Source organism: Lepidochelys kempii, chromosome 2, assembly GCF_965140265.1.
Source record: "Lepidochelys kempii isolate rLepKem1 chromosome 2, rLepKem1.hap2, whole genome shotgun sequence".
NCBI lineage: Eukaryota > Metazoa > Chordata > Testudines > Cheloniidae > Lepidochelys > Lepidochelys kempii.
Genome location: NC_133257.1, coordinates 41,293,793 through 41,310,765, shown reverse-complemented (window position 1 = coordinate 41,310,765; position 16,973 = coordinate 41,293,793). Strand labels below are relative to the sequence as shown.

General features: G+C 40.7%; 1 protein-coding gene across 10 annotated transcripts in view; it reads left to right on the top strand.

Moving 5' to 3' along the window:
• Positions 1-16,973, top strand: part of MATN2 (matrilin 2) — a 127,422-nt gene that overhangs the window by 62,769 nt on the left and 47,680 nt on the right. For all 10 annotated transcript variants that reach the window (XR_012157127.1, XM_073330492.1, XM_073330497.1 and 7 more), the window contains 2 exons: positions 2,081-2,203; positions 15,791-15,913. Coding sequence is in view for 9 of the 10 variants with exons in the window: in XM_073330492.1 (XP_073186593.1) it covers positions 2,081-2,203; positions 15,791-15,913 (246 nt within the window). In the remaining variant the exon portion in view is untranslated. The remainder of the gene's footprint in view (positions 1-2,080; positions 2,204-15,790; positions 15,914-16,973) is intronic.

Sequence of the window (16,973 nt, the reverse complement as noted above, 5' to 3'; positions counted from 1 at the left end):
AAGTCATAGCTCACTGTGTGACAGAACTGTACCTTGTTAGTTCATAAAATCACTGACTACTGTCTATGTTGTTTTTACATTTTGTTGAAATATGTTGCAGAATGAGGGAAAGCTGTAGTCTGAGCAGGGGTCTAAAGCAAGAACTCATTCTCTCCATGTCTTCAGACAAATCACCTAACCTCAATGCCTCACCTTCCTCATCTGAATCATATATTGAATCAACAGTATTTGCACCTTTTTTTCCCTTAATGTTTCACAGATATTTGCGCAAGCAAATATTGGTCCTATGACTGTTTGAGGGATGTGAATTTTGGCCCACTAACCAAGATTTGTTTAATCAAGAAGTAAAATGTTTTAGAACTAAACTGAATTTTGAGAGAGCAGAAGTAGTTTATAAGTGTTATCTAATCAGGGAACAGAAAAACAAAACAAAAAGGAAAAAAGCCCATGATTTTCATGACCAATCACATAACTTGAATAGTGAATTCTGACTATTTACTAATCAAGTCAATACCTGCTATAAATAGTTGGAGAGCAATCCTTAGAGCGGGATTTATTTCCATTAATTATTTGTCAAACAATTTTGAAAAACTAACAGGTCTGTAATAACAGTGACACTTCACAGACAGAAACATATACCAAATTAATTGTTCATGAAAAATAATTTAACCAGCATGGGCTCCAAAGGGTGTTCTAAGGATTAATTAGTTAATATTTCTCTTTTTTCTCCTCTTTGTTAACAGCTATGCAGGAGGGTGAAGGTTAAGGTGGATATATTTATGGGCGGTTCTATGGTTATATTTATTTTGTGATTTTTAATTTATGAGATAGATGCCCAGAGGATAGGCACCTTTTGTTGTATTTTATACATTTCAAGAAATAATAAATATTTGTAACATGCTTTGAAGATTAAAAGTGCTACTGGTACATAAGTGCTAAGTATTATTATCTGTTTACTCAGGGACCTAATACATTTGTAAATATGTAAATAGCATTAAATTGGCTGTAACTGAAAGGTTTGGGAGCTTTCCATTGGACAATCTTGACATTCTGCATTAAACACTGCAATGATGTAACTGCATTGTGCTTGGATTATGCCTCTCTCTCTCTCGCTCTCTCTGTATATTACAATGGGTAGCCTGTAAGATAAAGATATATCTATCTATCTTACAGGCTACCCATTGTGTTGTTATTTTGCGGAGAAGCCAACTGTTATTTCACAGAATAATATTTTCAAAACAGTATCCTAAACTTTGAAAAGCATTAATGTTTCTGGTTTAACTTTCTATTTCTGGAAAATAACTGTTTTAACAAACAATGTTCATATTGCATTCATTTCACATTGTACTTGTTTATTTAAATTACTCCCTCACATTGTTCTTGAGCTATATATAGATCATCATGTTCATATAGCAAATGTACTAAATTAAGCAGTGTAGCTGATCTACATTTTTCTATTGAAATGTTAACGTAAAAACAAACAGAGCCTTTTTTCAAAATAAGTAATTTTTGTGAGATTTTTTTATTTTAGAAATTTTCTGTGTTTTTTTCTGACAAAATTGAAAAACAAAAAATATGGGTCTTTTTCTTAGTTTTTGGTTTTTCTCTTTATTGGTTTCCTTTTTCCTTTTGCCAGTGGCAAAAGGGAAAAGGAAAAAAGTTAGAGGAGGGGGAAGGAAAAATGTAAAACCCAAAAATGAAAAAAATGAATAAATGAAACATTGATTAAGTTCAGACACCTGCAGAACTTATTTCTATTTTTTTCCCCAAAACCCTAAACAAACAAAAAAAATCCAAACTTTTATTTTTCGTCCAGTCCACTAGGGCATGATCCTGCCCCATTCAAGTAAATGGACTTTTGCTATTGACTTCAGTGGGTGTAGGATCAGGCCCTTAAGCAGTATGTGTTCACTCTTGAGAGCATAAATTTTTCAAACCTTGTCCTGGAAACGTGCTCCTCCTTAGAATGTGTCATTCTCTGATAAGTTATTCATATCTTCCTGAACAGCATTTTCAATATATAAGCCTATGCAATATAGAAGGTGAAGAAGTCTCATATTCATGTGATGGTTTTTTGCAGCCCAGGACCTGTGTGCTGTGAAGAAACATGCCTGTGAACAGATCTGTGTGAACACACCTGGGTCCCATGTATGTCAGTGTTATGATGGCTATGAGCTCGATGAAGATGGAAAGAAGTGTATCCGTAAGTATTATCTTAGAAATTCCCATTGGCACACAAGCCAAAGAGGTGGGAGACAAGATTCAGTTTTGGGGGGCTGGTTTTTGGAGGGGAGAGAGTTTGACACAAACCACCTGATTAATTTTGTTCCGATCTCATTGACTTCTGTGACTAAATTTTGCAGTCAGGATAAGTTAAATAGTGTGAAAGATTTCTACTTTTTCAGTACAAATAAATGTACAGTACAGCCACAAGCCTTGATAGGAAACTCTCCTTTCTCACACAGATTTTAAGCACAATATACTGCATTTTTGTTAGGGTTTTTTTTTTTTTTCAATGAACTCTGAAATAACAAAAAGGTGAAAAATTGCCCCAACTAATTTCACACAGGGTTATGCTGGCATTTTGAAATCAACCTGATTTTCTATTCAGAATCCATGTGGGTTATCAGCAATGCATTGCATGGTACTATTTAAACTGGTAGCACAAAAAAACCCCAAAAGCATAGACACTACTCTCAGAATGCTAGTAATACTACTCTAGGGTTGCTACCTCTTCAGGTAGGAATCAGATCCTGGGAAAATCTGGGAGAGGGTGGACATTCCTTGAAACATCTGTTTCCATGCCAGGGTATGCGGAGGAGGTTTTCCACATCTGTTTCCAAGGGGTGGCACTAAAAGATCACTATGTAGTGATTTGTTGTGTGAGAATCAAGTTATGGGTGGATTTTGGGTGAGGCACTGGGGGCATTGCCCCCCCAAACTTCAAGCCTCAGGGAGGCAGTAGTCTGCTATATAAAGAGTTCTGCAGAGGAGACAGGAGACTGCTCGGAGCTTATGCCCTTGAGGCAGGCAGGGAGTCAGAATTTTGTTTATAAACAGAGTGATGAACAGGTGATTAAGATAAGAAAGGGCTGTTAGGATGTTTCCTAAAGTTAAATATCTGTTCCAAGCTCAGTGAACTGCAAAAAGTAAGTAGCCTAAATGTCTAGAGTAACAAGCCTAGATGTCAAGAGTCACAAGAAGGGTTTCTTCAGGTATGTTGACAACAAGAAGAAAGCCAAGGAAAGTGTGGGCCCCTTCATGAATGAGGGAGGCAACCTAGTGACAGAGGATGTGGAAAAAGCTAATGTACTCAATGCTTTTTTTGCCTCTGTCTTCACTAACAAGGTCAGCTTCCAGACTGCTGTGCTGGGCATCACAACATGGGGAATAGATGGCCAGCCCTCTGTGGAGAAAGGGGTGGTTAGGGACTATTTAGAAAAGCTGGACGTGCACAAGTCCATGGGGCCGGACGAGTTGCATCCGAGAGTGCTAAAGGAATTGGCGGCTGTGATTGCAGAGCCATTGGCCATGATCTTTGAAAACTCGTGGTGAACGGGGGAAGTCCCGGATGACTGGAAAAAGGCTAATGTAGTGGCAATCTTTAAAAAAGGGAAGAAGGAGGATCCTGGGAACTACAGGCCAGTCAGCCTCACTTCAGTCCCCGGAAAAATCATGGAGCAGGTCCTCAAGGAATCAATCCTGAAGCACTTACATGAGAGGAAAGTGATCAGGAACAGTCAGCATGGATTCACCAAGGGAAGGTCATGCCTGACTAATCTAATCGCCTTCTATGATGAGATTACTGGTTCTGTGGATGAAGGGAAAGCAGTGGATGTATTGTTTCTTGACTTTAGCAAAGCTTTTGACATAGTCTCCCACAGTATTCTTGTCAGCAAGTTAAAGAAGTATGGGCTGCATGAATGCACTATAAGGTGGGTAGAAAGTTGGCTAGATTGTCGGGCTCAACGGGTAGTGATCAATGGCTCCACGTCTAGTTGGCAGCCGGTGTCAAGTGGAGTGGCCCAGGGGTCGGTCCTGGGGCCGGTTTTGTTCAGTATCTTCATAAATTATCTGGAGGATGGTGTGGATTGCACTCTCAGCAAATTTGCGGATGATACTAAACTGGGAGGAGTGGTAGATACGCTGGAGGGCAGGGATAGGATACAGAAGGACCTAGACAAATTGGAGGATTGCGCCAAAAGAAATCTGTTGAGGTTCAATAAGGATAAGTGCAGGGTCCTGCACTTAGGACGGAAGAACCCAATGCACAGCTACAGACTAGGGACCGAATGGCTACGCAGCAGTTCTGCGGAAAAGGACCTAGGGGTGACAGTGGACGAGAAGCTGGATATGAGTCAGCAGTGTGCCCTTGTTGCCAAGAAGGCCAATGGCATTTTGGGATGTATAAGTAGGGGCATAGCGAGCAGATCGATGGACGTGATCGTCCCCCTCTATTCGACATTGGTGAGGCCTCATCTGGAGTACTGTGTCCAGTTTTGGGCCCCAAACTACAAGAAGGATGTGGATAAATTGGAGAGAGTCCAGCGAAGGGCAACAAAAATGATTAGGAGTCTGGAACACATGACTTATGAGGAGAGGCTGAGAGAACTGGGATTGTTTAGTCTGCAGAAGAGAAGAAAGAGGGGGGATTTGATAGCTGCTTTCAACTACCTGAGAGGTGGCTCCAGAGAGGATGGTTCTAGACTATTCTCAGTGGTAGAAGAGGACAGGACAAGGAGTAATGGTCGCAAGTTGCAGTGGGGAAGGTTTAGGTTGGATATTAGGAAAAACTTTTTCACTAGGAGGGTGGTGAAACACTGGAATGCGTTACCTAGGGAGGTGGTAGAATCTCCTTCCTTAGAAGTTTTTAAGGTCAGGCTTGACAAAGCCCTGGCTGGGGTGATTTAATTGGGGATTGGCTCTGCTTTGAGCAGGGGGTTGGACTAGATGACCTCCTGAGGTCCCTTCCAACTCTGATATTCTATGATTCTAAATGATAGAAAGTAATTGTAGATACAGGAATCGGGACGAGCGATGCAGGAAGTGCAGCTATGCCAATGAGACGCTACCCCACATCCTGTGTAGCTGCAAGCCCCATTCCAGAGCTTGGCAGCTGCATCATAATGCCATCCAGAATCGCCTAGTCAGAGCCATCCTGCCACCCGTAGGGAAGGTGGCCGTGAACTCTGCCATCCTCGGAACCGACAGCAAACTGCAACTGGACATCGTCATCGCCAACGAGGACCAGAAGATCATGATGGTGAACATCACAGTGCCCTTTGAGAATAGGATCCTGGCCTTCCGTGATGCCCGAGCTCGAAAGGTGGAGAAATATGCCCCTCTGGCCGAAACCTTGAGAGCTAAGGGTTACCAGGTTCAGACACACGCACTGATCATCAGAGCCTAAGGTGCATGGTACTACAGTAATGAGAGAATGTTGAGAGAATGTGGAATCGGTCAGCGCTATGCTTGGCTGATGCGGCAACTCATGGTGTCAGATGCCATCAGGTGGTCGAGGGACATCTACATAGAGCACATCACCAAACATCGGCAATATCAGGTGAGATGAGCTGGAGTGCCGATGAGAAGCAAAATTGAAAAGTAACTGAAATATTTCCCTGTTGGATTGTATTTTCTAAATGGACAACCTACCCTAAATTCTCAATTACTGACGGACAGTTTTCACTCATTGCTATATTTGCTTTCCACAACCAACTCTGTATAACTTTTCATGAGTGATGTACCTGAATACTTGAATGCTAATATTTAAACTGTATTCTTAAATTTATTCACGTAAATTTGGGTTATTGCTGATTATGCACTTTATGGATCTTATGATTTTAAAAACAAACTTGTATTTGTGGATAATCTAAACACTATACCCAGATGTACAGCCACTCTTTTCTTAACCTGTGTAGTATATAATTTTTTAACATTAGCTTTAATAATTTTTTAAATTTTCTACAGTTGTTTCAATTGTATTCAAGAGGTAGTAACAAAGTTATTAATGTCTTTCTTTGAGAAGATAACTGATTTTTTAGACAAAAGAAATGCAGTAGATCTAATCTATCTGGATGTCAGTAAGGCATTTGATATAGTTCCACATGAGAAATTATTAGTGAAACTGGAGAAGATGGGGATTAATATGAGAACTGAAAGTTAGATAAGGAACTGATTAAAGGGGAGACTGCAACAGGTCATACTGAATGGTGAACTGTCAGGCTGGAGGGAGGTTACTAGTGGAGTTCCGCAGGGATCAGTCTTGGGAGCAACCTTATTTAACATTTTTATTACTGATGTTAGGAAAAAAAGTGTGTGTGTGCTAATAAAATTTGCAGATGACACAAAGTTGGGAGGTATTTCCAATAAGGAGGAGGACTGGAATACCATACAAGAAGATCTGGATGACCTTGTAAACTGGTGTAATAGAAATGGGGTGAAATTTAATAGTGCAAAATGCAAGGTCATGCATGTAGGGACTAACAACAATAATTTTTGCTATAAGCTGGGGACTTGTCATTTGGAAGTGACAGAGGAGAAGAAAGACCTGGGTGTATTTGTTGATCACAGGGTGAGTATGAGCTATCAATGTGATGCGGCTGTGAAGAAGACTAATACAGTCCTGGGGTGCATCAGGTGAGATATTTCCAGTAGAGACAGGGAGGTGTTAGTACCATTATACGAGGCACTAGTGAGACCTCATCTAGAATACTGCGTGCAGTTCTGGTCTCCTATGTTTAAGAAAGATTAATTCAAACTGGAACAGGTGCAAAAAAGGGCTAGTAGGAGGATCTGAGGAATTGAAAACCTACCTTATGAAAGGAGACTCAAAGAGCTTGGCTTGTTTAGTCTAACCAAAAGAAGGCTGAGGGGAGAAAGGATTGCTCTCTGTAAATACATCAGAGGGATAAATACCAGGGAGAGAGAGGCGTTATAAATACCAGGGAGAGAGAGGAAGTTAAGCATCAACATAATCATGTGCCAGCAATGCCCCTCTGCTATGTACATCGGCCAAACTGGGACAGTCCCTACGTAAAAGGATAAATGGACACAAATCAGATATTAGGAATGGCAATATACAAAAACCTGTAGGAGAACACTTCAACCTCCGTGGACACACACTAGCAGATTTAAAGGTAGCCATCCTGCAGCAAAAAATCTTCAGGACCAGACTTCAAAGAGAAACTGCTGAGCTTCAGTTCATTTGCAAATTTTACACCATCAGCTCAGGATTAAACAAAGACTGTGACTGGCTAGCCAGCTACAAAAGCAGTTTCTCCTCCCTTGGTGTTCACACCTCAGCTGCTAGAAGAGGGCCTCATCCTCCCTGATTGAACCAACCTCGTTATCCCTAGCCTGATTCTTGCTTGCATATTTATACCTGCCTATGGAAATTTCCATTATATGCATCCGACGAAGTGGGTATTCACCTATGAAAGCTCATGCTCCAGTAGTCTGTTAGTCTATAAGGTGCCACAGGACTCTTTGCCGCTTTTGCAGTCTTTAAACCATGATTAGAGGACATCAGTAACTCAGTCAGAGTTTAGGGGTCTATTACAGGAGTGAGTAGGTGAGGTTCTGTGGCCTGCAAGGTGCAGGTCAGACTAGATGATCATGATGGTCACTTCTGACTTTAGTAAGTGTATCTGAGTAAGAATATACATTACAATTTTAAACCTAACTAGTGTCCCTTAAGTGACTTTCCATAAGATGTTAGAACACGTTAATATTAGAGCTGAGTAGGTCTAATATTTAATTTTCTTGCTTGATATAGGAATTAGATACAGTGCTGCTGTCAGATAATTTCTAAGTTATTATCTGCAAAAAAAAAAACCCTAGAGTTTTCAGTTATGTAGCTCCTGGAATCATGGTGAAATTTGACCCCTGCAAAAAAACCCAATCTGAAATGGTGCCCCTGTGGGCAGGCACAGAGTTTTCCCTCCCCCCTCCCCCCCCCAGTGGTGGATGAATGATTTTGCCACCCCTAGGCCCTGAAATAATTGCCCCCCCAGCAGCTCCCGCCCCCCCCCCCCCGCCGCAGCTCACCTCTGCTCCGACTCTGCCTCCTCCCCTGAGCGTGCCGCCGGGTCCTGCTTCTCCCCGCTCCCTGCCGTTGCTTGTGTTCAAAACAGCTTTGCAAAGGAGGGGGGAAGAGGGGGGAATGCGGCTCGCTCAGGAGAGGAGGCGGGGGCAGGGGCGGGATTTGGGGAAGGGGACCACTAAGGGCAGGGAGGGGGTGGGGAACGGGGGCAGGGGCCGAGGGCGTGAACCGGCGTCTGGGGAAGCAGCCTCTGGCTGCTATATATAAATTTGCTGGCTTAGGCGTTAATACGCCGCTGCCCCCACCATGCACGTGTCCCTGTTGGCCTGACTGGAGCCGCCCCCAAAATATAGAAGTCAAGCTGCGCCTATGAATTAAGTTTGTCTGTAGAATGGGTTGGTTAAGCTTAGTTCCCTTAAAGGAACTGGGCATTCTGTGCCTCTAATTCGTACCGTTGGCAGTAAAGAAACAAACATAGGCCCAGGGTACTGCAAGATGAAAGCAAGAGAATGAAAATTCAGGAAAACAAATATTAAATACAAAACATAATCTTGTCCTTAAAACTTTGTAAATAACTCATTCTTCACTTCTTCCATACTTATACCACAGTATGTTTTAGGGTAATCTAGCTCTTTAGGCTATTTCCCTTCTCACAAACCTTCCTTCCTGGTCTTATATTTCAGGAGAATGTCCTGTTCTGGTATCTTCTGTCGAAGAACTAATAAGTGCTAGTTCTTTGCCTTTTGCTTTCGGGCCTTGGTTCACGAAAGCACTTAAACACATGCTCCAAGTTAAGCATATGCTTAAGTCCCATTGAAATTAATGGGACTTAAGCAGATACTTCAAGTTAAGCATGCGCCTAAATGCTTTCCTGAATTGGAGCCTAGGCCCCTACACACAGTCCCAGCACAGTTCTTCTCAAGTTGTAAGAAATAACAAGTTCCCAAAGCTGTACCTTCTTTCCAGCTAAATTCTTGTCATTTTAAAGCCCCATAACACAATGTAATCTGCATCTTGACAGCCCACTTAAGTAAATTCTTAGAATGCCCTAGGAAGCAGGATAATATTAGTTCAATATGTAAAATAGGTAATTGCCCATACCATGGGGCATTTTTCATGCCATTTCCCATTTTGTTTTTTATGAGAGCTATGGTTGTATGTGCCTTTTGCAGATGAATCAACTGTGTGCTTAGTCCTTTGAAATGTTTCAATTACTCTTGGTCTCATGATTTAAATATGGGAATGCTTACTTGCCTGAGCATTTTTCTTAGCTCATTGTTTTGTTTTGTTTTCCTGGATTTGAAACTTTTTTAAGATATAAAGCATATGAGTTTCATTCTCACCCATAAGCAGATGCGGATCAGATCCATGTCTGGCTTTTTAGAGGACATGCATCTGCTTGTTTCACAATGTTTCAAAATGCTGCAGAATGTTTTCATGCTACATAACTGATGCTTTTCCATAGGTCCTAGGACTCAAGTACCATTTTATGTTCTTGTCCTCTGAAGTTGGATTCTTTCTAGCTGGCTTCCTGTATTCAACAGGCCATAGAATTTCACCCAGTTACCCCGGTGTTGAGCCCAATAACTTGTCTGACTGAAGCATATCCTCCAGAACGGCCTCCAGTCTTGATGTGAAGACATCAAGAGATATAGAATCTACCACTTCCCTTCGTGGTTTGTTCCAGTGATAAATCACGCTCACTATTACAAATTTATGCCTTATTTCTAACTTGAATTTGTCTGGCTTCAGCTTCCAGCCATTTGTTCTTATTATGTCTTTCTCTGCTGGATTAAAAAGCCCTTTAGTACCCAGTATTTTCTGCCCAAGGAATTTATATGAGATAGTTAAGTCACCTCTTAATCTTCTTTTTGATAAACTAACCTGATTGAGCTCTCTAAGTCTCTCCATGTAAGGCATTTTGTTTCCAGCCCTGGTATCTTTTTTGTGGCTCTTCTTTTCACTTCTCCAGTTTTTCAACATCTTTTTAAAAATGTGGTCACCTGAACTGGATGCAGTATTCCAGTATCAGTATCACTAATGCTGAATACAGAGGACTAGTGGGGCTTATGGATATATATCTATTTAAGCACATAAAAGATTCAATTTAAGTTTCTTTGAATCAGAAAGGTGGTTACATTAACTAACCTATATAAACCCCTATTATTATTATGACTGTGGTCCTCATCCTCCCTCACTATTTCCTCTATTGTTTGTTACATCTACTTGTAGCATCTTGTCTTAAATTGGATTATAAATTCTACAAGGCAAGGACTGTGTCATCCTTTGTATTTTTATAGTAACTAGCACAATGGGGCCTCAATCCTTATTGGGACCCTCGGGCACTACTGCAATACAAATATAAATAAACGCACTTGCTTCACTGGAAATTGTTTATAGGTTCTATTCTGATGCAGCTCCTATTCTTTCTTTAATACACAAAAAGTACATGTTTTTCTTATTAAAACATTAGTACATTTCTATATAATTTCTTCTCTCAACGTTCTAATTGTTGTCTTCTCACCACTTCTCTATAAAGTCTGTAATGTTTTACCCAGAACTGAGCTGCATCCTTAATTTTTCATGTTTTTCCCATTCCATTCCATTAGTGCATTGGCTTTCTTTGAAACGGAGAATCAAGTTCCAAATTCTCTTAGTAATGTTCAAAGCATTCATATCCTCAACTCCAATTTATTTGCATGATCTGGTTCTGACTGGTATTCCCTCTTATATCTTGCATTCTCCTTCTGAACTAAATCCACTTGATCTCTCAAGTATTGCTTACTTATACTTATTTTGGTGGAATCCTCTAACTCATGCTATTCATCCTGATGCTAGTGTTGGCAGATTCAAGTCTAAATGCAAAGCATCCTAGTTACACTTTTATTTGTAGATTTTTTTTCATCATATACGTGATTTCACTTTTAACTTTTTTTAATCCCTACAATACATGTGCATGGGTCAATATATGATCATTAATAATGTTTCCATAAAGTGTTAAAACTATGTATAAATTAGCCATTCTAATTTGTTTGCAAAGAAAAGAGTGATTGGCTAACTTGCTATTCCTATTAGCAGTGGATCTGCAAGAATTGACTTCTGTGATTTGAGCAACTTCAGACTTTAGAATGGATATGTTGTTATGAAAAATGTCCTGCTTCTGCAAATGTAATCAAGGATGCATGCTGATCCCTGGTGGAAAATCCTGTAAATGTGAACATGTGCATTATTCAGTCAGGAGCTATAACTCTCCGTTTTCATAAGTTTATATTAAAGTATCATTCATTTTTGTGAATAGTATTTACTAGGTAAATGATTTATTACAAAACAGGCATGATCAAAGGAGAAGTCTGATGCACTGTGTATTTAAAGATTTACAGTCAAATTGGTCAAAATGTGCTGGCCAAAAAGTTACCTTCTCTAATGCCAATAGACCAATGAAAAGAAAGAAAAAGAATAGGTAAAAAGATCTTTAACCTTTTCCCTCTGGTTGCGTAACATGTTTTTACTTTAGCTGATTATGTACACCAGGCTTGCACCGATGCCAGGTGTTGAAACGGATCTTTAAATGGTCCACAGCTGGGCAGGTTTTACCGGTACCAGTGAGAATTCGGAAACCAATATGCTTAATGCACATTTATTTGAGAAAGAATCACATAAGCAGTCAAGGTTACACACTACGCATCTTTTCCTACAATCCTTAGCTCCCCAAGCATAAACGCTCAGTAACTATATTGGCCTTACACAGTATCCTGATTGGCAAACAAGGCAGATATATCTACCGATTCTAGATGGAGACTTCTTTTCTTCTCCTCTTTCCCCTCTGTTAAATGTCCCCCGAAGCAGGGTCTAGGTCACACCGAGGACTTCTGTCTCACAATCTCAAACCTCTTCAGATGTTAATTGAGGAACACTAACTTAGTTAATTTACTTTGTTTAGCATATTTTCCATGTACCGAAGAAAGGGTTGTCATGCTTCAATATAAGGCACCTAGGTTTGCTTTTATAATTCTTCTCAGTCTTTCCATGGATATTTTACTCCGTGGAGGATTTAAATATCCCATTTACTAACGGAAATCATGTTGGAAGATGTCTGTTCTGAGTAAGTACCACCAGTAGGTAGCGTAAAAGAGGATGAAAAGAATAAATAATGAGACTACCAACACAGCCCAGCAGGTCTAACCCTGCCTAGAGCAGGGATTCTCACAATAAAAATTTTGGTGGCCTCAGAATGCAGCCACCAACTCTTGCTGGTGACCACTCTGACAATTTTTCCCTAAATGCTTAATTAACTTTAGTAAAAACAAATAAATATGCCAATATACATGTCCAAATCATTGTAATTTATTTATGTAAGGGTTTTTTTTTCCAAACTCAATCAAAATAATGTACAGTTGTCTCTGTTCTTTACTGACCCTAAACAGAATAGAAACACAAATTAGGTGCTTTGCATGTTCTTGTCTTTTGCTGTTGTTTTCTTTTGCTTTTTTGTTTTACACTTGCTAGTTAGTAAGTCTGCTGCTGTGAAAAATGATCTTTGTATGTTGTTAATATCATTTTTCACAGAAGCAGACTTGCTAGCTAGCTGGGAGGCAGTGAAAAGTGATATTAACAAACATACAAATATCACTTTTCACAGCAAATTTACTTAACCCCAGCAAGCTGGGGGGAAAATTAAGCCCTGGATGGGGAGGTGGGTAAGGAGGTAGCAGGGGCAATGGATGAGGGGCTTGGGAGGCAGTGGGGGCCAGCGGTGATGGGGGGGGGTGGCGAGCCCGGGCCCAGTGCCCATAGCCTGGGGTCCGGGCTGCAGCCCTGCGGCCAGGGACCAGAGCCCGCTGCCCCATGACCAGAACCTGCCACCCGCCACCCCAGGACTGAAGCCAGAAGCCCGAGCCCCACTGGGCCCAGGAAGGTGGGGAACTTACAGGCTGCCTGCTCCTCTAGTGTTTCTGGCTCCAGAGGGGGCAGAGCCCAATCCCTGATGGCAGTCCCGGGGAAGGGGCCGTTGCTTCCCCCACCCCCAATCACTGCTTAGAAGGCTGTGGCCACAAGAAAAGCCCCTGGTGGCTGCATTTGAGAAACGCTGGCCTAGTGTGGTTAATTTGTATATGAAAAATATTACAACAGTGCAATGATGTTTGCCCCTAAGAGCAATTGGCAAGAGAGCACGTCAGCCACATACAGTCAGTCACCAAGGTTTGTTTACACTAGAGAAACTGGCAAGCTAACCACTTGTAGAAGCCAATAGGACTGCTCCTGTGAGCATGTGCTCATCGCAATAAGGGTTGCACAATCTATCCTTTAGTGAGAAAACTGGAGAAATATAGGTCCTGTATCAACTATTATTATTTATTTTTCAGTTGTGCTCTTATTTTTCAGTTATGCTCCTGTATAGACATAGGAAGGCACAGTCCCTTCACCAAAAAGATCAGTCTAAAAAGATAGACCAACTAAGAGAGAGAAGAATGAGGGACCAAATGTGAATAAAGTGGTCTGAATCATGTCTGCTCATATGTTACTCATTGATAAAACGTCTTAAAAAATACTAGAGTTTTTCCATTTTCCCCTCAACTTTGCTCTGATTTGTTGGCCTGTTTCTTGTAGCCATGATGGTAAAAATAGATCTACATGAGAGATTTGAATGAAGAGAGGCTATGGAGAGGCTCCGATAGGCCATCCCAGTGATAAGGGGGTGAGCTGGAAGAAATCACAGAGCAATTTGATACTGTGTAATTAAACACCAGATACAAGTCGAGCCTTTACAGATGTGCTCATTTTTACTAGAGCAAAATTTACTTTGGGAAAATTGTGTGTATTCTTTGATGTATTCATTTATTTAAATACTTTTTTTTTTAGGACAATTGGAAATTTATACATGGTTGGATCTGGTTTCAGGGGAAGGCTGATTATTGTGTTAAACTTTGTAGCTTTAACATACATTTTCAATAAATATATTTTTATCTGAAGCTATTCAGTCTGGAAACAGGAAGATAGAAGAAAGTGGTTATACATGATGAGCAGTCCAAATAGTCTGGATTCAAACCAAATAACCCTAAGTGTTAGCAGAAATGTCCTTAATGTGCATAAATGTATTATTTGCCTTCCAGAGTAAATGGTCTTGAATAAATACCCTAGGGTGCCTGAATTAGTGGAGACAATTGGGGTGTGGTTAAGAGAATTGATTAATATAAAGAAAAAAATGTCCCCTCCTCAAAGGAGAATTTTAATGTAACTTGGGAGGTTTAAAAACAGATAAATAAAGTAACAGAAAGGGTTAGCAGCGGCTAGGGCAGAGTTGTTCTATTGGTAGTGTCAAGAAAGCTAACTCCTTGTTTGGGTTGCCAACCCTCCCGGATTGGCTGGGAGTCTACCGGAAGCAGCATCGATCTCCTGGTGACTATTGAAAGCAATCCAGGAGATTTTATTAGGTACAGTACAATTAATGACATTACATCATGTGGGGGGGGGGAAAAATCCCGGAATAGCTTCAGTCAGAGTTGGCGACCCTACTCCTCACATTTCTATGTGAAGTTGAGCATGTTGCTGTCCTGAGCAGAAAATAAAACTTAGATCAGACAAAATGGGAATAGTGCGAGCCAGGCAGTGTCTTGTGGAAAGAACACTTGCTTTGTGATTGGTCTATGTTTAATCTATTGTAAGAATTGATGAATGAAGAAACAACTGAAGTTGCAGGGAATTAAAGTTTTATTTGCATTTGACTACTTACGCACTTTTGCTTTGAACCTCTTACTTATCTGTGTAAACTCTTATTTTAAAACTTGCATGGTGTTTAGCCTGATTGTATTCTGTCTTTTAAATATGCTGATGTAAGTGACTAGAGTAATTATGACATTCTTTTTCTGTCAAACAAAGGGCTCTAACGTAAACTATCCAGGTCAGACCCTGGCCTCTGCTACAGCTGCTTTTCAAATGGGAATCTTGGGGTGACACAGAGTGAGTGAAGCTGTTGTCCCAGTCCCCAGTGCAGGGGGTGTGCTCCCCCCTTTACACTTGTGGTTCCTGGAGGCTGGCTCAGCTCCTTGATGCCATAAGCAGTTGGGGATAAGTTACAGTAGCTATTCTGGGGTCTGGCACAGCCCCAGTTGGTTCCAGGATTGGGGGCAGAGGGACAGAAGATAACACTAGAGTAAAACCACTATTGCCTCTCCCCAACCTGTGCTAAATGCATCTTGTATGGAGTGTAGGATTAAGGCACTGTTTCAAGAGCTGAGAAGACATGCTGAAAAGTTACAAAAGTTCCAGGTAGCCAATCTAAAAAAAGGGCTGCTGACTGTATTTGGTGGGGGGACCAATGTGAGAATCAGATTCAGATCTCAGTTACTGTGGTCTAAATCCCTTGCATCAATGACAGTACCCTGGTTTAACATCAAGTAACCCAGGTTAGAATCTGCTCTGTGTCCCTTCTCTAATCAACATAGAAAAGTGGAGTTGAATGGGATCTCACACTGAGTCTTCCAACATAGTCACAAATGTGATCAGCCATTCAAAATGTATCCCTTCTGAAAAAAGGGAGTGAGCCCCTAATAATTGGTGCATCAATCATTGCACTAAAGTTCTTAAATTGCAAGTTGTTCAGAGCAGAGATCATGTCAATTCCTTATTTGTAGAGCCCTGGACATTGATCAGGACCCTTAGCCACTGCCATAATATACATATTTAATCATATTTTTATTTGATTCCATTTATCTTAATTTTATGTACTCTTCTTATTTTCTTTTTCAGTTGTAGACCTTTGTGCTTTGGATAACCAAGGTTGTCAACATGAGTGTGTAAGTACGGATGACTCCTACTACTGTAGCTGCCATCAAGGATTTATTCTAAATCCAGACAGAAGAACTTGCAGAAGTAAGTTGTGATGAATTTTAAGTACTATGATAAATTTGCTCTCCTTGTACCTCCTAATTTCCAGTGGTGATTCTCCCATTGCTGTTCCTGAAGATGCTGAGGACATTCAGTAGAATCTCAGGGATGGACTAGCTCCTGGAGCCATAGGAAATAAAAGCAGTGGAAGTTTTCTCCTTCTCTGGGGACAAGGAGTTCTTAACATGAGGCCATGCTTCTCCCTAGGTAGTAAAATCAAAAGCCTTTATGTTGCATGATCCCTTTGGATTGCCAGAGTCCTTTATTTTGAGTGTCCTCCTTCCTTGTGCAATAGACCAGAAAAACAGCTTAATTTTATACAACACAGTTCTTAAATTTTCTTTGTTTATAAAACAAGTTTAATAATTAAATGCAAAATGCCCCATATTAAGGCACTGTTAAGGTTGCATAGCTAAGCATGCCACATTCAGGAAATGTAAAAGGAAAGGTTGAATGTACAACATTAACTTTGTTTCTTTCTACATATGGATTATGATAAAGAAACTTAATTGCTGTGGGTGTGTGTGGGTGCAACTCTATTAATTTCAGTAGAGTTACACTCCTTATACCAGTGATTAATTTAGCCCATATTTTTAAGTGTGAACAAATACAGTTTATGAAATAATGCAGTGCAATATGACAAAGCATCTTATACAACCCTAGATACACATGGGTGTCTGAGCCCTGGTCTACACTACGAGTTTAGGTGGAATTTAGCAGCGTTTGATCGATTTAACTCTGCACCCATCCACACGACAAAGCCATTTTTGTTGACTTAAAGGGCTCTTAAAAATTTTTTCTGTACTTATCCCAGACCAGGGGATTAGTGCTGAAATTGACATCGCTGGGTTGAATTTGGGGTAGTGTGGATGCAATTCAATGGTATTGGCCTCCGGGAGCTATCCCAGAGTGCTCCGTTGTGACCGCTCTGGACAGCACTTTCAACTCAGATGCACTAGTCAGGTACACAGGAAAAGCACTGGGAACTTTTGAATTTCATTTCCTGTTTGGCCATTGTAACGAGGTCATCAGCAGAGGTGACCAT